This window comes from Calypte anna, chromosome 14 (assembly GCF_003957555.1).
Source record: "Calypte anna isolate BGI_N300 chromosome 14, bCalAnn1_v1.p, whole genome shotgun sequence".
NCBI lineage: Eukaryota > Metazoa > Chordata > Aves > Apodiformes > Trochilidae > Calypte > Calypte anna.
The window spans coordinates 13,263,206-13,288,884 of record NC_044260.1 but is presented as its reverse complement, the minus strand read 5'-3'; the positions used below and the strand labels follow the sequence as shown (position 1 = coordinate 13,288,884).

Sequence of the window (25,679 nt, the reverse complement as noted above, 5' to 3'; positions counted from 1 at the left end):
GTGTTTGTCCTTCTTAATGAGAATCTTTAATTACCATTAGAAGAGTATTAATTTAATTTTATGAATTATGACACGCACTCCACCACACCTCTCCAGAAAGTTCTATCCAAGACAGTTTCAGATCTTTTATTTATTTTTAAATAGAGGATGGTTTTTTGGTTAGTTGGCTGTGGGTTTTTAATGCATCTCAAATGCATGTTTTCAGTGTTGACTAAAAGGTGAAAATTTTTTCCTAAGACATTTAAACTTTTTTTAAAGAAATTTTGATTAAAAAAAAACAAAACAAAACAAAAAAAACCCCACCCAAACAAAACTCTGAAGTTCTCTAGAAGTTGATAGAAAATGAAGCAGTAAACGAGCAATGCAGCTCTTGCACATCATTATAGAATTCTGCAACATACCTTTCCTTTTGAGTTTTCCCTCCCACCTCCCTTGGAGAAGAAACAATTACATTATCAAGATTGTAATATTAGAAATGTGATTTTTAAGACTGAGTTCTTGTCATTTGGTTTAACACTGTCACGTCACAACTGTACCAACTGTTCCATAGCCAGTGCCAGAAGTTCCTTTAACTCCGAATAAACGATGAAAAATTCGGCCACTTCTGAAATAAAGATGATACATTTGCAGGAAAACTGTTGATTTAAAGCACCTTTAATCTTCATAAATAAGTAAAAAAAAAAAGAAAAACCCAGAAGGTTATGCAAAGCTGTCAGGGTGGCACTGATGAATGGCGAATTCCCCCGTTTCTCAATTGCCAGCGAAGACACACGCTGCAAGGCTTAACTGTATTGTACATCATATCTGCCAAGTCATTCCTGTGATTAAATATTCCATCAGTGGGGGCTATAAGGCAGTAAAGCTTAACAAGATTCATAAGATGCACCACTTGAATACACATAACTCACTTCCTTGGGTAGAGAGCACCCCGCATGCAAAAGAAAATGAGAATTGAGGTAAATTGCTCCGTAAGACAAGATCAATAGAGAAAGGGGAAAAAAAATCCCCTAATGCAATGCAAATCTAAGATATAGTTATGTCCTGACAAGTTGAAGCAGACAATTAAAGTCAAATAGGGAGGAACACAATGTAAATCAGCCCTAAAACCTTGAGGGTAATGGTAAACAGTAGGACCAGTGACATGATTGTTATAGCTCTGCTCTGCTTTTGCTCAGTTTACACTTCTGTAAAACAAAAAAAACCTTTATTGAGGAAATGCATGGCAGCTAAAAATGGAGCCTGTAAGATACAAAATAGATGCACAGCAGGGACTTTGTAAATAAAGTGTTACTTGGGGACTGGAAAATACTGTCTGTTTGCAAAGCACTCCTGATTTTTCTTCCTGAGTAGCCTTTCTAAGACTGTTTTTCTGGTTTTAAAAAGTTCATGCTGTAGTAAATTGGAAAACTCTAGAAATACAGCTGCTTGGGTCATGTAGCATTCATGTGGATTTCCAGTGACATGTTCAGGGTGTGGGATTTGAAGATGGTGGTTGTAATTCCAAGGCCTAGTGAGTTCCCATCAGAGTTTCTGCCTGTGGGTGTGCACACCTCCTGCCATGCCCATGGCTTAGCTGGGGAAACCCAAAATGAGATTTTATAGAAAACAAAAGACCAGTGATTTTTTTTTTTATTATTTTGATTTTTTTTTTATTCAACATTCTCAGCATTTCACAGATTTCAATTTTTCTATATAGCATAATTGATAGGTGCTATTTTAAAAATGTACTTACATCCACATAGATTCTTCTGGTAAATGAAAGGATGCTCCTTAAGGTGTTTTTTTTTCTTATGAGGAAGAGATAATTAATGAAGTTATCATTCCCATTTCATCTTCTTTTCCAGCTAACTATTTATCAAGTTCTTAGGCAAGTCCTAATGAGGGAATTTGTAAGAAGCACTGTGTGATCTTCATGTAAACTGAGACAAAAATTTAATTTATTTGTATATCTGTGCAATTTGAAATCCATCCCAAAGTGACCCACAATCTTGCTGTGTTTAGCTAGACTCTGTTATTGTTGCCCATGCACTCATCTATGGCTCACAAATTACAGATTTGCAGTCTGGTTTCTTTTCTAGGAGCACTCCAGAAGTTTCTTACCATTTGTTGTGACATTCTTTGTTCCCATGCTTGGTTATATCATTTATACCTCCTTATTTATTTTTATATAGTGTATATTTTATCTGTAATGCCCAGCCTTCCTTTCAGCCTCGGAAAGTCTGAAAGTGAAGTTTCCTGTTGCTCTTTCAGTTATTGCAGATCTTTCTCTTTCTTTTTTTTTTTCCCTGTTTTGGTTTTTGGAATGATGATTTTTTGAGCAGCACCTTGCACTCTCCTTAGTGGAATGTAGAATATGGTTGGATCTATATCACTGCAAAACATCAGCCTTTTAGAGCAGAGAGTGTGAGACACAGCAAGGCGATTTCAAAAGCTTTTGGCCTGGGAACTGGCAGAAAATGTATTTTAGAGTGCACATCTCTGGGAGAGGCTTCTTTCTGACAGTTCTAGCGTGCAAGGTGGGGGAAAAGATGTTGTAGAAATTACCTGGAAATCCACTGAATCTTCTTTCAGAAAACAGCTGAATTCAAAGTGACCCACATGAGAAAATAGAGTTGTCTGGTCATGGACAACAAGCAGCATATCAAAAAGTTCAAGATTTAAGTTGTATGTGGAGAGAGAGAGGATTGCAGGCTCTTGAAGGACCAGCAATATAACAAGTGATGGAGCAGAGGCCAATGACAAGCAGTAGAGTTCTCATACTCCTTTGACTTAAGCATCTAACTGTAAATTCCTTTTTCCTGAATAGTCATGAAGTGAGGAGTTCTGTAGGCACCCAGTTTCTTGTGCAGTTTGTAGTTATCATTCCGAGATGGCTTGAAAAGATTTCCCTTCAGTTAAAATGAAAGAAAAGAGAAGAGCTTGTGCTTTGGGCTGTTTGGATGCCCTCAGAAGACAGAGGGATTTTAGATGCTTGGGCTTTTTAGCATCCTGTGGAGCTGGAAGCTAGCAGCATCCTCCAAGAAGCACATTTTGTAACCAATTTCCTTTCACAAGTTTGTTTAAAAAGTTTTAAAATATGTTTTATGTAATTAAAATGAGATGAAATACAGTAGTGCTCTCTCTCTATATAAATGCACTTAAATAAGAGGAATCAGGTGAATAGATGATTCCTGTGTGTTTGCTAACACTCATCCTCTGTGTTCATGTCTCTATTTAATCTTTTTCTGGTCTTTGAATGTAAATGACTTTTTCATTAGCTCAGCCAACACCCTAGAAACACTTCTCAGTGAAAGTGTTTGGAGTTTCCAAAGCTGAATTTTATACTTAGTAATTCTAATCTTAGGGTGAAAGTTCACCACAGAGCAAGCATGATTTTGGTGAAAATTGGCTGTCTGTCTCTTTATAGATTAATTAATTTTACAGTTTGTTTGCACACACGTAGATATTAACTTGGCCACTGACTAAATAGATTTTTGTGAGCAAACATTTTCAACACTGCTAGCTAAATAGCTTGATTCTCAAACTACAGAAAAAAAAATTAATTATTGTTTAATATCCCATCTGTTTCTGTATGCTCCTTTTCAAGGCATAAAACAAATCTGTAAGTGTTGCTTCAAAAATCATGATGCTGAAGCACCAGCATAGAAATGACAACATCCTGGGGTGATTAATGCCACTGGTGGCAGCTAAAGAATTTCTAAAAGTTCTATGGAGAAGTTACAAGCCATTATACTGGAAATAATGATTTATGAAAGATTAATAAAGCAGTAAAAAAATTGAATTCAGCATCTGTACTACTTATTTACTCAGTTTTTTTCCCCCAGAATTAATTATGCCTTGTGCTACAGTATAATGAGGTTTTCATTAAAATGTATACCATCCTGGAAACTAAACAGGGATTATTCAAAGAATAATGCAACTGACTGATATGTTTTAAAATATTTAGTTAATTGGTTATACATTTAAAGCTAGAGCAAGGTTAATCAGCCTGATTGTATCTAAATCTGTACATATTAAAGTGAAAATCACAGATACTCTCAGTATTGCCCTTTAAAAGATGCTCCTTCTGTCCCTGTGTGATGCCCAGAAGAAAATCTGTACTCTTGATTATTTCACTGTAAATCTTGAGCTGCAGCTAGAGATTTATATCAGAATACAGAGAATGATTAAGAAGGGAGTTTTTGCTTCTTCAGTGTAAAACTTTGGGAATTTTGATCAGAGTCCATTGTCGAGGAATCATTGGTTTACAGTGAATTTGTGCACAAATAGGAAGCTGAACATGAGCCAGCAGTGTGCCCAGGTGGCCAAGAAAGCTGATGGCTCCTGGCCTGGCTCAGGAACAGCGTGGCCAGCAGGTCCAAGGAAGTGATTCTGCCCCTGTGCTCAGCCCTGGTGAGGCCACAGCTTGAGTCCTGTGTCCAGTTCTGGGCTCCCCAGTTCAGGAAGCATATCGAGGTCCTGGAGCAGGTCCAAAGGAAGGCAACCAGGCTGGTGAAGGGACTGGAGCACAGACCCTATGAGGAGAGGCTGAGAGAGCTGGGGCTGTTCAGCCTGGATAAGAGGCAGCTCAGGGGAGACCTCATCGCTGTCTACAACTCCCTGAAAGGAGGTTGTAACCGGGTGGACGTTGGTCTCTTTGCCAGACGACTTTCAACAAGACAAGAGGGCAGGGTCTTAAGTTGTGCCAGGGGAAATTTAGGTTAGATATTAGAAAGAATTTCTTTACGGAGAGAGTGATCAGGCATTGGAATGGGCTGCCCAGGGAAGCAGTGGATTCTCCGTGTCTGGAGATATTTCAAAAGAGCCTGGATGTGGCACTCAGTGCCATGGTCTAGCAACCGCAACGGTGGTAAAAGGGTTGGACTCGATGATCTCTGAGGTCCCTTCCAACCCAGCCAATTCTATGATTCTATGATTCTATGAAATAGAATCAGGAAAAATAGAACAGTAGGTTTGAAAATTCAGTGCAGTTTTCCAGGTACAGCCCTGCTTGACTTGAAGTGTTTGTGTGTTGTGGGAATAACAACAGCTCCTCAGCCACATCGCCCCTAATTTCCCCTACTATGCAGTTTGTCTTGTTTTTTGTAAATGATACTTTAATACCACCAAAGAAAATATTCTGATTTTTCGTTGTTATTACATTGCTTCTAACTTCTCCTTTGCTTGTTCAAATGTTGTTTTCTTTTTGTTGTGCCTATAACTGATCGGTTTTTAAAGGGCTAAAAAGAAAGTTGCATGGAACTTTACTTAGGAAGAAAGATTTGCAAGGAAAAATAATGCTTGGGTTTCTTGTTTAAATGTCATTCTGTTTGTAGTGATGAAGCAAAAAATAAACTAAATACTGTGGTAACTTGGAACTGGCTAATTATAAGCATTATACTGAGATAAATTTCCCCACAACTGTCCCCCCCCTGTTAATCCATCACTTTGCAGCTTTACCATGGTTTATAAATACACCTGAATTTTTTCCCTGCTTGCCATGGGTTTGCAGGGCAGGTTTAGTCCATGAGAAATAAATTCTTTTTTGCAAGAAACTGCCCTGGGAGCTGTACTTGGAGGCAGTCTGACTGGCATATGTCACACAGATTGGCTTTTGGACAGCTTTGGAGTGTGTGTGGGGTTGTCTGCTTCAGGGGATGAGGCTAAACCTGATCCTGAGTCAATTCCCCAGGCTGTATGTGATGTGGGTTTAGAGGCCAGACATAAAAGCAGCTTTTTTATAGGTGATGCTACTGTCTCACCAATTACTCTGCAACAGGGGTCAGCCTGGGTGTGCATTGTCTGAGCTCCATGGCACCTGTCTGGTAGGGTAAAACAGACTAAAATTCAAATCCCAGCTATAGATACATGTAAAAAAAGCAATGGCTTCAGAATCTCAAAGGAAAACTTCAGGCAAACTACCAGGTCCTCACTAAAACACTTGTTTGTTCAGGACTGGGTGGGGTATTTCCAATGCTGGATAGGTTAACAGCAGTTATGCAGAGGAATAAATTCCTCTGATTAGAGGAGTAACCAAGTTAGAAAGATCCTTGCTTTAGGATGGACAATCAGGCAGACAAACTATTCTGAAATGCAAAGGAATAAAGTAATATATGAAATGTAAAGCTAATAGAGTTAAGTGGAATGGAAAAAAAAGCCCTCTGCTATGTGTTAAACTTCAATTAGATCTTTAAATTAATGCTAAAGCAGTTTAAGATTAAGTTGAATTGTATTCCAAAACTATAGCTAATGTTTTCTGTGTCATCTTCTGCATTTTTTTTCCATTTTGGTCACTGCATGACAGAATCACCAATGCACTTGCTTTGGAATTGAATTTCATAATGCTTATTGACAGTGAGCTCAAAATACTGAGTTTTCATTTGGTTGCTCATTTGTAGAGGAAGCCAAGATGAATCTCTGCTTTGCAGTATGGAAAGTTTGGAAACATTGCATTCCCATTTTCCTAATGTTTCTCATGCTGCTGAAATTCTGGACTCTGAATGGGCTAGGGAAGAAATAGCCTACTGAGACCCAGGGTTTTTGCTGGTTTTGCTCTCTTTTATTCCCAGCCTGTCATTCAGAAAATTATTTTATTTGTATTTATTGGAAAATTATTTTATTTGAACCAACATCCGTTGGGGTAAGCAAATAGAACTGATTAGTAATTTGCATCTTGGCCTTATCAATTTACTGAAATGGGTAATTTACACAGAAAACAGTGTCTTGACACAATATGAGAGGATAAAGTATAAACACATCTGCTTGCAATCCCTCCAGGGCCATGGTGAAACTGTAGTGTTCCTGTTTGAGCAGAAAAGCTCCAGTTTCATTTCTTCTGTGACTCTCTTCATATTGCAATCATCATTCATCAGGCAGATGTATGAATGGGACCCCCTGTAGTTATCAGCAGAATAGAAATGTATTTTTCATATTCTCAAGTATCCTATTTCAAGGATGTTGTATTGTCAGCTCAGAATATGTGTTTATGCTTCAGTATTTCTCTCAGAGAGAGACAGAGAGTTATATTTCTGAGAGTTATAAATAAACCAAGATCAGGTTACATTGAACCAAGGGTAACCATCATTTACATACCTTTTAGTCAGCTGGGAGGACCAAGAAAACTCAGAAATAAAGATCTTTCTTTGATTTTCAAAGGTCCAGAACAACTTAAGTGGGACACATCTCCCAGTGTAAGATAATGGTAGTGAGCATCACTGAATATCAGTTTCTGTGCACCTGAATTTGTGTATATTTATCATATCCTTATCGTATTTGTAGCAAAGTTACAGTTCTGGGCAATACTCAAATGCTGACATTACCTCTGAGTTTTTATGCAGTGCATTTCCAATTTTAGTTTTTTTGGCAATGTCTATAAGGACTTCCACATGGATGGCACTGATAAAAATTCACTAACAAGCACAGTAAACTCTTAGCTTGTTATTTGTTTGGGTACAAGCAGCATTTGAGTTTGTGTGACATAGATGAATTTTTGTTATAAGACAAGGCATGTCTGTGGCCAATCATTTATGAATTCCATTTGAAAAGGGTGCTTTATTGCAGCTATTTTACATTGTGAATGGAAACATAATGTAAGTTGTTCTTGTGATCAAGAGATGCCATAAAATGGCTTGGAGACACATCCCTCCACCACCCCACTCTGTTTTGTTTTTTTTTAATAACCTGTGTAAGGTTTTCTGTGGGTCAGGGACTTGCTACATCAGTGTACAGTTTTGAAACTGCACGATTCACAAATCCTGACAGCTTGAAGTATGTCAGTGTATGTATATATGTATTCTTTGGGTGTGTATCACATATACATCCATCTGCAAAACACACATCGCATCCTGCTCCTTCCAAGGCAGCGTTCCAAACATGCAGAATTTTTTTTGATGGTATAGTAGTTCCTTCCTCTGATCAGTGTTCAATCTATATTCAGCTTAGACTGCTAAAATACAATTTTAAGACAGTTGTTGGAACAGGAAGGTATTAAAATTCATTTAAAACCCAACAGGAAATAAGCCTGAACTCCTGTCATTTGTTCCAAATGAGCTTGTGTTGTGAACGGGTTGTTTTAAATCCATTTGCTTATTATTTTTTTTTTTCCTCCTTTAAAGAAACGGTTTTATTTCTTTTATTTGCTTTTGTTCTTCACCCTGAATCCAGCTTCTTGAGCAAAAACCAGAGAAATCTTTGTGCATGTTGGCACTTTCAGCAGTGTTAACTCAGGTGCTACCCTGAGCTGGTGCCCGCGGGGTCTGCGCGGGCGGTGGGAGCCGGGGCAGAGCGGGAGAGACCTTGGCCCACCCTGGGGCTTTTCCCAGGGGATAAAATAAAAGTGTTTGCATTTTGGGGGGATGCCTGTGTTTGCCATTTTTCCAATGCCAAATTGTGACTATGTCTCGGGGCTCGGGCTGCTTTGAAGCCAAAAGGTCAAAACGTGGCCTCGCTTCACCGCGCCGCTGCGTTCTGACTTGGTTTCTGTTTGGGGGATGAAAATTGAGGTTTAGTTCCAGTGTTGCAAAACCAGATACCACTCTCTCTCTCTTTCTTGTAGGCAGGGTGCTGCTGTGCCAGGCAAACCAGGAGGGATCTCCCGTGTACAGTGCCCCCAGTTCACTAGTATACACATCCACAAGTAAGCTAGTGCTATGGCTCTTCTTTTCTTCTGTTTTGTGGCAAAAGCACATGAATGTCAATGAAGCCCCCTAAAACTGTAACTTTCCCAACAGCTCTTGTAAATGTGGTGTTTATAAATGTTTTAAGTAATGCTGATGGATTAATCAGTGGTTTTAGTTGCATCTTTACCCTTGACGTATATTTTATTTCATTAAAAAAAAAAAAATAGAAAGAAAAAAGGAAAAAAGAGAATGAAAAAAAAAAAATAAAAAGGGCTGTATTGCACTGTGCTCCAGAAATGATCAGAAATCCTACAGTAACACTGACATTTTTGGGAATCCAGGATTGTTGTGCACTCTGCATAGAAGATGAAGTTGTGTTTCTGTTTCCTTCCTGGTCACAGCTTTGATTTACCAAACAAAAAGCCTCAGATCATTGCCACCATTGGATTGTGCCAGGAAGAAAGTAGATATGAAGTCTTTTTTTACAAAAGGAGAAAGACTGAGCAAATGGGTATTTGGAATTCTAAAAAGCTGCCCTAATTAAAGTAGCAAAGGCAAGCTGGAAGAATAGATGCTGCCATCAACTGTTTTGGTGTACAGAATTTTGGCATAGCAGTGTCTGCTGTGAAACTCTGCAGCAGAAGTGGAACTGATTCATCTGAGAGTGTTTCAGATCACGTTGGTGGTGCCACTGATGCTCATTGTGAAATCTAGGCAGATGAAGAAGCCTCTAGCAGAACGAAACAATAATCACTGCTGCTTGCTGAGTTAGGGTGAACAGAGGCTTCTGCTCTGTGTTCTTAGCAGCCCTCTGTAAAGAAAATGGATTGTCTGATTTCATATTGTCAGATATGCTCTTTAGGAAGATTGGATTCAATCTAGAATGCAATTCTCCTCTTTTTAAGCTTTATCTAGAGTATAAAATAATTTATTTCAATATTTAAAACCAGGAGTGAGGACAAAAGTTCCACCGTGATCATCTCATGTAGTCATGTAACTCTCCTGTCAAATATTCTCCCTAGAGCTCCTGCTTTTGCATTAGAAATAGAGGATCTACTTTTAAATCAGGAGTCTACAAATGTTGAAGTACTTTAAATTGGAAATAAAATTATCAATTATATCTGTACTTGCATTCAGGTCCTCCAAGAATATTTTGTACTATGTCACCTTTCCCAAATAGTGTTGATTTTTTTTTTTAATCCTTTTAATACAATAGAGAATTACTGCTTAACTGTTTAAATCCATGCTTCCTATATTCCCTTTTTAGTGCAGTAGTCTTTTTGACTGAACCAGCAGTCTTTTGACTGAAATAGCAGTCTTTGACTAAAATGATTTTCCTACAGAATTATCCATGCATTTAATTCACCTCTCTGTTAGGGAGCTTCTTTTGGAGCAGGGGAGGGGCAGTGTTTGTTTTTTCTTTCCTGGAAGTTCCTCTAAAGAAAGCCTTTCTTACCTTTACCATGTTTGCTCCTGCTGTTTCAGATTTGTGTCCAAAGAAATGTGTTTCTGGGCTTCCATTGGATGCTATTTCCATCTTATTAAACCAGCAGATAGGAATTGTGTTGCTAACTGAGCTCTATACTTCAGTCTTTGGATTATGTCTCGTGAGTCAATCCCTTGGAAAAATCTTATTTTGCAGTGGTGCTCCTTGAAGAGTGATATCCTAACAAACACCTGTTTCTTTTCAATTATGGCAAATCCAGAAGTAAACAGACTTTGCCTGGCTGCCTCCCACTGGGCAAGATGTAATACAGAGTTTCATAACAGAGATTGCTGGTAGCCCTTGCAGTAGAAATGATTTCACTCTTGTTGGGTCTGTGTGTCTGCAAGTCGGGATTTTTCTTTTATTATGTAGAGTGTTTCATACTGGCAAAATGCAGTTTCCCCCACAGGGCCACAACGACTAATAATACTAAATTACTACATTTACTAATGATTGTAATTAGATCTTTTATTTCTCCTTACTACAAAACTTTCAATAAAGATGTAAAGTAGTTCCACTTCTATAGGAAATTCTACTAAGAAATGAATAGAAATGAAGCTCGAGTTTTGACTCATTTTCTTTTATTATTTTAAAGGTTTCCTGTACTCCCATTTTTTATGCACATGGGTAATTTTGACATTTTGACATCATTCCATGTAGACAAAAATATTGCTGTCTTTATCTTTGAGTAATTTGTTAATCATGTATTCTGCTGCTCTTAGTATTGTATCTAATATTTTGAAATAGTTAGAATGTAAGAATTAAGAGGTTTTAGCCTTGTAATTTTCTTAAGAGAAGGGAAAGAGTCAGCTGAGAATTTTCAAGCCACCTGAGAGGTTTGGAGTTTGCTCCAAACCAAACGCTAATGGCATTTAAGAATTTTCAGCTGTTTGGAAGAGGATAGTCCCCATTTTCAGAAATAATGATGTTTTTAACTTGGCTGTTTATATTTTGCTCCCGAGTTATATTCTATAGGGAATGGAAGACTGAAACATGGTTATAAAAAATACTTTTTCTTAATTTGACCAGCTCTATTTCTGAATTTATTTCTGAATTTTAATTTTGTTGGCCACTGGTAATTTGTGATGACTCTGAACACCCTTACCCTATTGTTTTGGTCAACCAGAAAGGAGAGTTCATTTCTTGGAGCTGCTCTTTCCCTCCTGATGTTTTATTTCCCTAGGATATATTTGATGTATCACATTGTGCATTTCCCAGTACAGTGATTAGTTACACTTCTGGATATGTCAGGAGATGGAAACATGTCTCTGCTTCCTCCCATCACTTCTGGCCCTTTGCATAATACAGAAAGAAATGAGCTGTTTCTTCTGCAAGCAGTGGAACAAATCAGTAGCAATAGTCTCTCATGCCTCATCCCTTCTCTTAGGCTGAAGGAGAAGATGGGACCTGGATCAATTTTTCATTTGCACATCTGTTCTGGGAATAGATAATGTGTGTTATGTAGAAAGCAGAGTTTCAGGATGTTACCTGTGTTCCTAGCCCTTGGTGGGACAGATTTTGCTCGATGGACAGAACCCAAGAAAGGAAGCTGATCTTTTCATCTTGGCTGCTGTAGATTCCCATAGAATTTGCATCTCCAGGACAGAACTAATACAGCTGATTTCAGTTGGATCCATCATCATTATCACCCCAATGCAGTATGTTGGTGAGCACTGGAAGGAGATCTATTCAGAAAGTCCCAGCAAGTAAGTAGACATCCTCTAAAAACTTGCTGGAGCCCCCTGATATCTGACTGAAGCTTAGTGAAACAGAGCGTGGCTGCACATGACTGACAGTCACTTTTTGTCCCTGCTTCTTTAGACTAGTTCCTTCCACAGGAGATTTTTAATTCCTGAAGAAGTTTTTATCTGCTTTTAAATAAGAAATGTATCAAGAAAAATTTTTGGAACTTTTCCCCATTGAAGCCACTTGAGAATAGGATCGATGGGACTCTCAAGACCCTGCTGGACAAAAAGAAAATGGAAGAGAAGGATAAAGTTTTGTCACTGAATATCTGTATCACTCTTCCATGAAGAACAGTAATAGAGCTGGGTATGTATGGTTAAAAATGGCAAAACTACTAATCTGCATTGTTGCAAAGACTTCTATAAACCCTTGTTCCCTATTTTCCCCATTTTTCCATAATGTAGAAGTGCCTGAAAATGTGAATGAAAAAGAACTTAATGAGACCCAAAACCTGGGAAAGAAGGAAGATATGCAATTGTAGAACCATAGAATAATTCAGGTTGGGAAAATCAGGGCACCTTTAGGGATGGAGTCTGCACAACCTTTCTGGGTCAGATGTTCCAAAACTTGGATGTCCTAACAGTGGAAACCTGTGTTCTTTCAAGTTTGTTGTCTCTTAGTTTCTCACTCTTTGGCTCTTTAAAGTACCTGGATCATTTTTCTTAATAATCTCCCATGGCAGAGGACAGAAAAGGAGATGTACCTGCCAGTAGAGAAAAATTCTCTGTGCTCTAGAATAAATAATCAAGGTTCTTGGGCTCCCTGAGCACATCTGGGGTAGTGAGGAAGCCAGCCTGGAGCTGTGCATCCCATTCCAAAAATTTCCCATCCTGCAAACCCAGGTCCCAGGGAAGGCAATGGGAGAGAGATTACAAATTTTCAAAAATTCAGAGTTCAAAGGCAGTGAAGTACATCTCACTCTCTAAATCAGGACTTTGATCTTTGTAACTTTTAGACTATTTTAGCTCCAAGTAAAAATGAAGATACTTGAGTTATCAACTATGGAACTACAAGATGATTTTTCTGAGCATGCACTACAAAGTTTACTGTGATGTACAGAGAATATCCGTGGTCAAACAGTAAATTGCTACGTGTCTTTATTCAGAGTGAGTGCAGCTGAGTGCCTGTATTTCCCAGATGTTTTGCACGCCCATAAAAGAGAATTTTGCCTTGACTTTAATGAGTATATTTTTAACTGTAAAGTTGGACTTATATTTGCTAAATACTTGACTTGTTTCATGTTCAGTAAGCGTGCTGATCACTCCAAAGTATACATGCTTTTTTTCTGTAGATTTTCATATTTTATTAAAAAAGAATCTCTTTCATATTGCAGTAAAGAGAGAGAATTAAAAGGATAGAGGAAAATGCAGAGCTCAGATATTAATTTATTTTATATATCTCAAGGGCAAATGAAGTTGATGGACCATTTTTTAATTGATATATTGATTACAATTTCATAAGAAGTGGTGGTGGACTTCAGCAAAAATGATTGAGGTGGTACAAATGCTTATAAATCTGTCCCACATTGTTCATGTTCTTTAATTGTAATTGTCTGATAAAACTTCCATCGGTTTCTATAATTAACCTAATGGTCTAAATTAATTTCCAGATCACTGGTTATTCATTTCAATATAGAAAATGGTATTACATTGAGTTTAATTAATACTAAGTAAGTTCACAGCCCTTTGTATCATTAGAACAGGATTTTACTGGTTTAACTGTTTCAATTATGAACATTTTCCCCTCTCATTTTATTCGTCCCACTTAAGGACCTGAATGTTCATTTTTATTAATACTAAAACAGTGTAAAGCATAACTAAAATATTTGAAACCCAGAGCTCTTCAAGTTATTATCCTCAGAACATCAGCGCAGATATTTTTTGTATTTATCATCTCAACTATTTTTTTAAGTAGACCTCAGTCAGTGCTGAACTCCTACTACCAGGATATGCCCTAGAACATCTTATTTGTCTTGATATTCCTTTCCCAGAAATACATATGACAGTTAAGCACTCACCAGAGAATTCTTCTGCTTTGCGTCAAGCCGATATTAAAACAATAAACCATCTTGCCCTGGGATTTTAGCTTATGAGCAACCAGAAAACAACAAGGCAAAGATGAGATGGTTTTGAAAGGTAGGAAGGCAGTTTGGGTTTGGTTTTTTTTTCAGAAAATTCCCCGGAAACCTTGAGTCCTGTAGTCCTTTTGATAATATATATTTTTAATGCTTCCGTTCTTGCAAAGGAATCAGGAAAATGCATCCCGTGCCTACAGAGTAGGAATGTTCCTAAATTATCCTAATAATCCCATTCATCCAAAGTTAGGCCTTATATGCCAGCACATAAGGAGAATCTAGAGCAGAAGCTTTAAGCATTAATTACATGCTAAGGGCATTTTGCTTTTTATACATGTTCTCTAGTAAAAACATGGACTATTTTGAAAACTATTTTTTTTCCTGTGGGTGTTTAGTTTTGATCCACAGGTGGAGGATGGTTCAGGACTTAGTTGGTATGCATGAAACACATGGAAAAAAAAATCACAAATATTGAAGCTTAAATACCACATCCAGGAGTAGCATTTAGTCCATTTGAGCACCTCTTGTGCTACAGAATCAAGGTTAAGCAAAGCCTGTTTATTCAATATATCTGTTGAATAACCTCACTTAGAAGTAGGGTACTTGGTATAAACCACCTCCAAAATGCTGTAACAAACTATTTTCATGGTTGTGTCAGTGAAGACATTCCAAGTGTTCTTTTCCCGTGGCATTACCAATGGATTGGAAAAAGACACTTCACATTTGTATCATATTTTGGGCCATCTCCTGTCCCAAGAAGATTACAGGGGAAAAACTATAAATTTTCAAAAGGTACTATAAAGGGTGCTTATGAGCAGCATCATTTGTGGATAAATTCACTTTAGAAACTTTGATTCAGTTAATTTTGTCAGGTTTAATCTGTTGCCTTCAAGTAATTACTTGAAAATGGTAGTGTAATGATGATTGTCTTCTGATAGTATTAGCTTGAGACTCCAAGAAACTGAGGTGAAGGTGCTCCTGGCATTTGATATATCCTTTTCTGGGTTTTGGATGTAATACATGAGTGACTGTATTCATTGCAAATGGATATATACTTAGAATATATAAATGGTAACTAAATCAATATTGTTTTCTGATTTTATTGTCATTTTTATGAATTACTTGGGATTAATTTAATGTTAATGGTAAGGGAGAAACTGTTCAGTAAGCTTGCCATTTCGTGTTCATATATGGATCAGGAAAAGTAAAGAGTAAGTATTCATATTGTATAAATAATGTATTTTACACCATTTGTAAATTAAACATAAGATTTCTGTAAACTAAATTTTTAATTGGTTTATTTTATCTTAAACAGAATGGCAGGTCACTTCATCATAATGAAAATATATATATGTGGATATATTTAAATGTTCATGATTTTCTCTGCTTTTTATTACTTCATAGAAAAAAGGTAGATTACCCCTGTAGGGGAGTTGTGTGATGAAGTCAATTTAACCATTGTAGGACTGAGATTAATGAATGAAACAGGACAAAAATCATGCCCAAAGGGAAGTGTCCAGACATCTGAGTAGACCAATCACACATATTTCCAGGATACAAAAACCTCATTACTGAACATTGGGAAGTCAAATTACCTTATAATATGCTCCCTGAATTAATTAATTGCCTTTATTTATGCAGCAAAGAGACTCACCTGGTAGTATCCCAGGAATAATGGGCAAAGTATCCTTCCTTGTCTGTGTGTTAAAGTACAACAGGTTTACACAGAAGTTTAAATAAAGAAGATATTAAGAAATGAAACCAAAGAAATATATTGATATCGTCTCTTGTTGAAATGTGTTTAGAAGGTTTTTAAACACTCTTTTGGCTAATTGAATACCTGAAATTCTTACAGCATTTTTTTCTGTTTAATCACTACATATTGTCCTTTTGTAACTATTTTTGGATAACTGTCCTTTTGTATTATGTGATCAAAGGTGATCAAAGTAATCAGAAAGATGTATTCTAGTTGTCCTGAATATGAAATGATATTTTCCATTTCAGTCCTGCCAATCTGTTCATCAGTGCCTTGCTGTTTATGCTCATCCTTCTGTTCATGTGTTTAGTGATGGTGCAGTGAGTCCCTCATGCTTGAGCATTTTATAGGAACTGACCTCTTCTGACTGGTGTATGAGTTTTTTGTGACTTTTTCTAACTTATACACTATTCTGTCACCTGGGAGATGACTCTAAAGGTGTCTATAAAAATTTTAATATTAAATTGTAGAGAGTATTTTTATCCTTTTGGTCAGATTGTAAATACCAGGTTTCACCAAGAAAATCCTCATGTGTCCTGGCTCAGTGTTTTCCTGTTGATGGAGATATGGCACATGGCCACAGGTTTGTTTGGACATAGGGTTTTTTGGACATACTCCTCTCAGTTCACAGCTAATTAGTGAGAATTACATTTAGTATTTTTTTTATCATAAGCTATGATGTTCTTGTACATGAGGTGCTTTGTGCAGGGTCCTAGATCTAGGCTTCTGATGTTTCCTTAGCTTTGCATTCTAGGTTCTGTGTTCATTTTTACACATCTCAAGAAATTCTATCTGTCAGGTGTGAAGTTGTTAATTTGTGGTTTTCAGCTGAGCCTGTTAGATTTGGTTTCATCTCCTTACTTTAGTGATACTCTTTCTTGCATTCTGTGACAGTTGTTATTAAATCATGACTCTTCAAACCCTGTTGTGTATACAGCAAAATTCTTCAAGCTGAATTTCACAAATACTAAGTGCTTTTGAGGAATTAAGTTTGTAATATCTCTATGACTCTTTGCAGGTGCAATTCTTTGTTTTGACAGTTTTTTCCATTATGGCTTGGAGTAGGTTAATAGCTGGGTTTTTTCCCCAATCATTTTCTGCCTAAATTGTTCCCAACCCAACAACATTCTGACAATGTTCTTCTTTACAGTCTAATAATTGTGTTGAGTTTTAAGTAATCCTTGTGTCATCCAGACAGAACTTCTTGTCACTACATAATTGACTTCCATAAGCATTCAAATCAGTAATTTTGGCATCTCTCTATAGTAGTGGTACCCTTCAGCTAGTTTTCCATAGCCATATCCTCTTTATTTTGTCTCAGAAATGGTGTTTAATGAGACACAGGTGAATTTTTCCAATTGCTTGGAACTTGTAGGTGTCCAACCACCAGGAACACAAGGGAAGTTACTGATCAGCTTGATCATCTATAGCTGAATTCTATATCTATATAGATATATCTATATCTGTATATCTATATTGCTCTTTAATATATGATCAGATGTGGCTTCTGAACTCTTCTGCCTCTTTACCTGTTTTTCCTCTATTGATGTTTGGTTTTACCTACTGAGCTTTTTCTTGTTTATTAGCTGTGTAGCTTGCAAAAAAGTCAACTGCTCTTTGCATGTCAATCATTTGTATTCTTTGTAAGATTAACTATGCAGTACTCTTGTTATTAAGTACACCATGTAACTGGTTTCACCACTAGTTACAGCTTTTTTTTGAAATCAAAGTATAGACCACACTGTGGTGGTCTATATGTAGCTTTACAAAGAAGTGCTCAGTCATCTTATCTGTTCTTCTTTATCTCTCCAAATCCTCCATTCTTTTCCCCTGCATATTAAAAGAAATCCCTTGATTTAGATGGCTGCATGTAGAAGCAGCAGAAAATAGATGGGAATTTCTGGTATTCAGAGAATCACCACATGACTGAGTCTTAGAATGTCTAGAAGGAACCTTTTGAGGTCATTTTGTCCTCCTCCCCTTCTCAAGCAACATGACCTCAAGTGGGATGCTCAGGATCATGTCCAAACAATTTTTGAATATCTTCAAAATGTGGTGACTCCACAGCCTCTCTGGGTACTTAATCTGGTAAACAGCCACCTTCACAGTGGAAGAGTTTAGACAAAAAAAAAAAAAAAAAAAAAAAAAAAGACAGTTTTCAGGTTTGGCATCAAGATTTTACTCCAAAGGCTACAAATTCTTGGCATATAATGTTATCAATTTGCATCAAAGGTGATGGTAGTTTGTTTACTGGTATATCAGAGGAGATGAAACAAAGGATGGCAGAGAAAAAGAATAATTCTATTATGCTTAGGATAATAATTATAAAGAAAACTAAGTGTGAATTCAGTATGTGCTAAGTTAAAGATAACCAAACGAGGTTTTGCTACAATTTAATATAAGAATAAACAAATTAAATAGGAGGTTGCTTTTCACTGAAATATTTTATGTATGTTTTCTGAGAAGATGTGATTATATTGCTGTTTTGATATAGAGAAATCAAATAAAGCTTTTATTGTATATCTGAGGATGAGATGATTCAACACTGTGTTAAAACAGCTCTGTCCTCTTTCTAGAAATATTTGTGTAATCTTTCAGGGTCCACCTCGTAATGAAAAATTTCACCAAATTAATGTACAATTTGGTAGTAATTTGGCTTTGACTGGAAACAATGCAGCAGTGTTGTGTGAAGGGACTCAGTTCTGGTGTGCAGTGTTTTGTAAGTAACTGTCTGACATAAAAAGTTAATTAATCAGAGCTGTGTCAATTTCCTCCTGCCATGTCAATTTGCAGCAAGGTAATTAATCACTAATCGCCCAGAATGCAGCAAACTAAAGGAGAATCCATGAATCCTTTATTGTGTTTTTTTTTTAAAAATAAATGGCACAGAGAGTCATGGAGAAACACATCTTGCTTTTCAGAGTATTTTTATCGACAGCTTTGCATGTTGTAATAGACTGCAGCAAGGAGCAGCTGTAGTTCAATGGAATATGAATATTAAAGAAACAAATGAGAGCAGATTTATAGGCCATTGCTTTTCTGTTATGTCAGTTTTGAGATTACACTGAGCAAATGAACAGTGAAAAATTACTCTTCCATGTGGAGAATGGTGATTAGACTTGTACATTAATTAGAGATTTTTGTTTTCTTTTTCAATGCATTTCAAATGAGAATGTCATGGTTTGTCCAAAATACAGATTTATTCATTCCTAAACAACCGTGTTTAATCCTGACATGTTTTTTTGTGAAATGTAAGGAAATCATTGTTCTATTACTTTTGTGTTTCAAAAAATAAATAGATGTGAATGCAAGAAGCAGAAGTGACCAGTTCTGACTCTATTAGACTTATATGGCAAATTTCCTTTGAATTCAGTTAATTCACAACTGAATCCCAGGGATAATTCTCTCACAGGAGTGACAGCTGGAAAAAGGTATTTTCAGCTTGCTGTGATTAAACATTGTGAACTTTATAAAGATTTTTTTAATCCTGAAATTCACAGAATCCATATATATATGTGTGTGTATAATTTAAAAGGCTTCTTATATTAAAAACTGTAGTAAGATGGCTAAAATTTTACTTGTACTTTGGACTGTGTAGTTTTTATAATTCTTTTGATGAATGCCAAGTAATACCACTTTCTGCTATTATGGTGAAGTGAAAACTCCCTATACAGCATTCATGCAAGCTCCCAATTCTGTTCCTAAAATCCCAGATAATATAATATAGATTATTACTCTTCTTAGTCTTTCTCACCACGTTGCCCCTTACAGCTCTTTGTTTTTAAGTGTTTCCTTAACAGCCATCCTCCTGAACTATGGGAATGATGGCAATGTCTCCCTGCCTTTCTCACAGCTGCAGTAAATTAGCTGTAATCTGATTCTAACATGATGTAACATTAAAATTCTTCCCCATAAAACATTTGAGAACTCCTGATGGTGCTTGATTTGTTCATCCCTTTTGGTGGCACACCTTCCTTAAGGCATATGGCACTCTCATCCAAAGCCAATTGCCTGTTAAAATGCCTGTATATTTTTATGTCTTTGATACAGAATCTGCCCCCCTGTTGTTTTTTTGCATCTGCTCCCCTTTCATTTATCCCAAAGCTTTAAAAGTTTAATGCACAGTATATAACCCTTAGGTATTTTATACCAGGTTATATTCCTCCTTTTGGGAACTCAAGCTTTGTTGCTGGTCCTTCAGTCTTTGTTTTCCAAGCCATATGTTAAGATTTACAGCCTAGAAAGTGCATCTACCTGTGATGTTGATTTAATGAAAAAATAATAAAACCAGTGCTGTTATTACATCTTTTGGGAGAAATGATAAGATGATTAAATATCATCTGTGAACACAAGGATTTATTTACTCTTCTTTTCGAACACAAGGATTTATTTACTCTTCTTTTCCTCATATTCATATTTGTTTTCAGTCTAAAATCATTATACCTAATGTATACCAATTGTTACCTAATTGTACCAATGTACTAACATGAAATCTCTTCCTTCCAAAGGCCTTTTTATTTGTTTCTTGTGTAAGATCTAAACTCAAATTCAACAAATGAGATGCCTTGATAGAATTTCCAGGTTTAGAAAATGTATCCGGAATAGAGAACCTTCAGGATAATAATTCATTAAAATAATACACTTTAAAAAAAAATAAATTCTTCTTAAAAAGAAAAATACAAGAAAGAAGTTTAAAGAAGGAGTCTTACCCATAACGTTCCTAAAAGTCTTTTATTTGGGCTGTAGTACAAGATGTTTTGTATGTTTTGGGATAATTATATAAAGCAAAGCTCCAGAGCACATTGTTATCAATCTTCTTTTTTGATTTGAAAATGTGAAATTGCAATTCTTCTGTAGAAACTGATATTTTGTTTTGTGGTTGTAATCTGAATCCCAATCAAATAGCTGAATACAACTAATGGGACTATTCCAAGATCATCTCAAGTGTTTCCCTGGCTTGGTACTTGATTATATATAGTCCTTAGAAGAGTCTGTCTTTTTTTTTAACCTCATCACATCATCAGATTGGTGAAATCTGCCTTTTGTCTCTCACAGGTACAAAGGATTCCAATCAAATTGTGTTGATAAATTTAGGGTGTTTTTTCTTACAAGTAGACTTAGATGCTTCCCTGCTGAGTGTCACAGGCATTTTCAGCTCCACTTTAATAGCATTTTCCCTGAGCTTCAGCAGTTTGGCACTGAGGCACTAAGGAAGCTTGACCTACAAACTCTTTAAGTCATTAAAACCATTCCCCCTCCTGGCTACTATATGGAGCTGGTTAATAGCACTTAATGCTTCCTGATGGGAGAGCCCTTTTCATAAAATTGTTTTTATGAAATCCATTCTTCAGTTGTGTTCTAACGATGCCACTTCTCCTGGTTATTTTGGGGTGAGGATATTAAAAAGTTGGTAGCAAAATAAAATAGGTGGTTATTATATATTCCTAACCATCTGATTTCTCAGCTGGGATGAAGTAGCATGTTTTTCTGGTTTGATTTGGTTTTTTTTCCTCAACTCAAATCTAGGGTGACATTATCTTGTTGATTAATTTACCTGTAATCTCAACCTTTCATACTGCTACCTAGAAATAGAAGATACTGTATAGCATTTTTGCCAGTGAGAAGGAAAGCCACTGTGGTAAGACAGTCCCAGAAAAGCCACCATAAATGCAGTATTTCCTTTGATATATTCAGCCAGCAGTGCCTCCCAGTTGTGATTTTTTCATTTTATTTTTCAAATTCAAGGTTTCTTTTAAAATGTAATGCTGAAACAGATGAAAGACAAACACGAGTTGAAATAAATTTGTATTTCAGATGTAAAACTTTCTGTTTTATACATCATTGCTTCCATTTTCTGGCTTTGCCAAGCAGTATTTTTGTTTCTTTTATCTATTTACATAATGCAAAAAAATTGGTGAAGCAGAACTGAAGTAACCTGAGTGCCAACAGAGCTGGACCTTATGTTCTCTGTCTTGCTGATAAACTCCCCCAAAATACCTCTCCTAACATTGGCCAAGAATATATGTACAAAGGAGGAATGAAGTAATGAAATAGTCGTTAAAAAACTGGCAGATGAATTCTGGTGGAAACTTTGTTTTATTTTTCTATTTCAGTTTATGAAAGAGAAGTTTTACAGATAAAAACCTCTAAGTAGGTTACTCTTAGTAACCTCTAAGTGTTACTGTTCAGTTTCTGATTCAGTGTTTTGCTTCTTACATGGAATGGTGACTAAGGTTTACACTTAGCTACATTATATATAAGTATATAATATATAAATATATATATTATATATATTTATATTTATGTATGCATATATAATATATATATAAATATAAAAATGACTGAGTTAATTTCTTTGGTATATCTCTACATTGTTTCTGTTGGTTCTGAATATCATCTGAATTCAAACGGGTATTTCCAAACGATGCAACTCCTGCTTTTGCAACTCCTGCTTTTGCCACTCCTGATGACAACGCTGGCTAAACCAGTCAACTTTATTTTTACTCTAGTAAAAATTTTTATTTTTTAAAGAAAATCAGAGCTACCTGTGATACTGCCATCTAAATTCCCAGTTCTCTGCCTCCCGTTTGTGTCTGAAGATGTACAAAAAGATGAGACCTCTGGTTAACAAACCAATAACTTATTTACCTTGCCAGCTCCCTCACCCAGTTCCAAGCATCCTAATATCAGCACAAACATTACCCTTGGTTTGAAAACGGATTGACCAGAATATTTTACATTTCTCCTCTTCTTCTTTTTTTCCACAGTGCCAGGATTTCCCTACCCTGCTGCCACTGCAGCTGCTGCTTACAGAGGTGCCCACCTAAGGGGCCGAGGTCGCACGGTGTACAACACGTTCCGGGCAGCAGCTCCTCCTCCTCCAATCCCAGCCTATGGCGGGTAGGGACATCTCTTTTTTTTCTTTTTTTCCTTTTAGCATGAATTTCCAAAGGCTCCAAAAATCTTCCTGGCTGCCGTGCATGCCTCTCGCTGCATGCAACCCATCCCAGGGCTGGAAGGGTGGGGTGCACCTTGCACCCCGTGTTGAAAAATGACACTAATTTGTACTGCCATGGTTGGTGGCCTTGAGCGTTTCAGATGTCACATATTGTTATGGAAATGCTCTCAGAAACCCAGTGCTTTGGAACAGAGAAATTGTTTCAGCTAAAAGATGTATTTCTGATGATTGGAAACATCTGGTTGTTAAGGAGGTTGGATTGAGTGAACTTTTTTTTGTTTAATCATTCACTGGAAGTTGTCTCTGGACCTGAAGGCTTAGTGGGGTATTATTATTTTTTGTTGTTTTATTATTTGCAGGTTGTTAATTTTCCTAGCTGCCATCTTTACCCTGATAGAAATTCAGGTTGCTTCTTGCAGGGTCACACATTTCTCAGGACATTTGCTTAAATAATAACTTAAGATTTCACTGTCAGTTACCAACATTTACCAAAACCAAATAGAAAACTGAGGAACAAAGGAGAGAAATTCATAGCAATGATTTCTAGAAGCTCAATAATCTGTAACTTCAAAAGATAAGTTTTTTGGAGGGAAAAAGCAGCTTTTCTTGTAGCTCTCTAAATGCTGACACAGGAAAGTCTTGTATTCTGCAATGAAATTTAAGAGCCCTAACGCTGTCAAAAGATTTTGAGCTATTAGGGAAGTTTGGGAAAGCAGAAAACTTGGCAGATCCTAGGCCAAAGTAGTATTTTTGTCTTAAAATTGTAAAAATTGAAATGCCACTGCCCCTTTATAGAGCAACCAGATCTTCATGAGCTGGTTTTAGGAATGAGAAGGGATTAGGAATGGTTTGCAAAAGCTTGGAATGAAGGTGATCTCTGCTTCATACCAGTGTGAGATGTGTGTCCTTCACTAATTCCCTCTGTTTCTTATGAAGCCTCTGTTTTATTAAGCCAAAAAAATAGGTTATCTTCTAGCCAATTCTAGTCATTCAGCCACTGAACTAAATTTCCAGGGATATTTAGAACTGACACTTGGACCATTCCTTCCCATTGGGCAGATATCCCCTGATTGAGATAAGATGTCCTAAAAATGATGCCACAGAATCAGGTTATTTTGTGAGAGTGTATTCTATATTTTTGTTATTTGTGTTTTGTGGAGTTGAATAAGCAAAATAATACTAATTTAATAAGTGAAACAACATTACCACTACTTGGAGGATTTTTTGGTGATTGCCTGAGCTACCTATGGACAGAGATAATATCCCACTGAATTTATCCTACAGTTTCTCAGACTTCTTTAGAATTAGTCCAGGTTTTTTTTACATGACAATGATGGAAATGAGTTTAGAATTCCCCAGTGAGTTTAGAATGAGTTTAGAGCCCCCAAGAGCTGATTTCAAGCTGCATGTCTCAGCTACAAAGTGGACACTGCAGAAAAAGAAAAGAATCCACCTCTACTTAGTTTAAAAATAAATTAATTTAAACTTAAAAAACCTCAAAATTTGAGCACAGTATGCAATATGCAGCAAGATTTAAACATGATTTATTACCATTCTATTGATGTCACAAACTTAGCTTAAAACAAAGTAAAAAATTAATAGAAGAAAATAAATACCAGCTTTGTGTGATGCAGCTTTTGAATTGGACAGTACTATTTCTGTTTGCAAAATACATGCCTTCAGCCCAGTAATTAAATTACCTTTATTTTAATTATTAAGGGGCCACATGTGGGTGTGTGTTATATATTTTTATAGTTTAGCTTATCCAGTGACTCAGCAGGACAATTTAAATTGCCAAGCATAATACATATGATCACTTTCAGTGTCTTTAGGTAGTAAATTAAATGTATAAGCATCATGAGGTGCTGCTCAAAGTTCAGAAATAATACCCACCTCTGTTGCACTGATCCAAAGTTGGATTAATAAAGCTTTATTCTGAAATAATTTCTTTGGCCTAGTGTCTTAAGTCCTGTGCTGGTAACTTCACTGATAAAACAGTAGTTTGGAATTTCTTTGTAGTGCTTCTGTGCTCACCCATTCCTCCTCTGGCTTATCAAAGAAGCAAAAAGGAATTTTCATCATGAAAAATCATTAATCAATGAAGATAAATGATGAGAATGTATTTTTCAGTCAGAATGGGAGTAGGAGTCAAGGAAAATTACAGAGATAATAAAGAGATCACAGAGAATGAATGCACTAACAGAAGGAAGGAGCAACTTGGAAGATCATTTATTGATAAGAAAAATGGAAAAAGCTTTGAATGCTATTTTGCAATTCATTTAATAGCAATTTCTCATTTTTCACTCAAGGATGGAGCCCAGCCTTAGAGCCAAGCAAACAGATTTGGACTAAAATATTTTCAATCATCTAACCCACATCCACATATCTTCTGTATGACAGATATGATTTTAATAGAAAATTGAAATAGATTTATTACATTTAAATGTCATGTAATTTTCATAAATTTATATTAAATTCCAGCAATGCTTAAATTGAAGAAACAATTGAAGAAAAAAATACTTATCTTTTTAAAAAAGAACCAATATACAACTGTGAAATATAAAGCTGAACTTTGTAATTACTTTTTTCATCTCTTTTATTTCATTAACCTTAGCTTATAGTGGAAGTAAAATATAATACTTGGTCTGAAATAATCTTCTTCCCACTTGGATATGCTACAAAGTTCTGGAAGTGAAACTAAATCATCATCATGTTGTGGTCATTAGGCAAAGGACGTTATTGGGATTCCTCTGGGAAGCTCCCTTCTCCTGTGCCTCTTGGGTACTGGGAACAGCAAATGTGGCCACTTTGCCAGGTCTCAGGAAAACTGATGAATGGAGCCAAGTTTTTGGCTGTTGTTAACTTGTACATCAAAGAAGTTCATGCTTCAGAATGTGTCCTTTCAAAATGAAATCAGTGCTCACGAGGTTGTAGCACTGCACAAATAATTAATGTTTCAGTAATTCCTTAAGAATAGTTCCTTGTTTATTAGCTCCTGGAAAAGACTTCATTTTTAGCATCTGTGGCATCATTTCTTATGCCTTGAAATACTACAGTGTGCA

The 25,679-nt window shown here is 36.4% G+C and overlaps 1 protein-coding gene across 1 annotated transcript in view; it reads left to right on the top strand.

Moving 5' to 3' along the window:
* RBFOX1 (RNA binding fox-1 homolog 1) overlaps positions 1–25,679 on the top strand; it is an 818,832-nt gene that overhangs the window by 749,773 nt on the left and 43,380 nt on the right. Inside the window, exons 13-14 of the mRNA XM_030459827.1 lie at positions 8,534–8,614; positions 22,427–22,559. Coding sequence (XP_030315687.1) covers positions 8,534–8,614; positions 22,427–22,559 — 214 coding nt within the window. The remainder of the gene's footprint in view (positions 1–8,533; positions 8,615–22,426; positions 22,560–25,679) is intronic.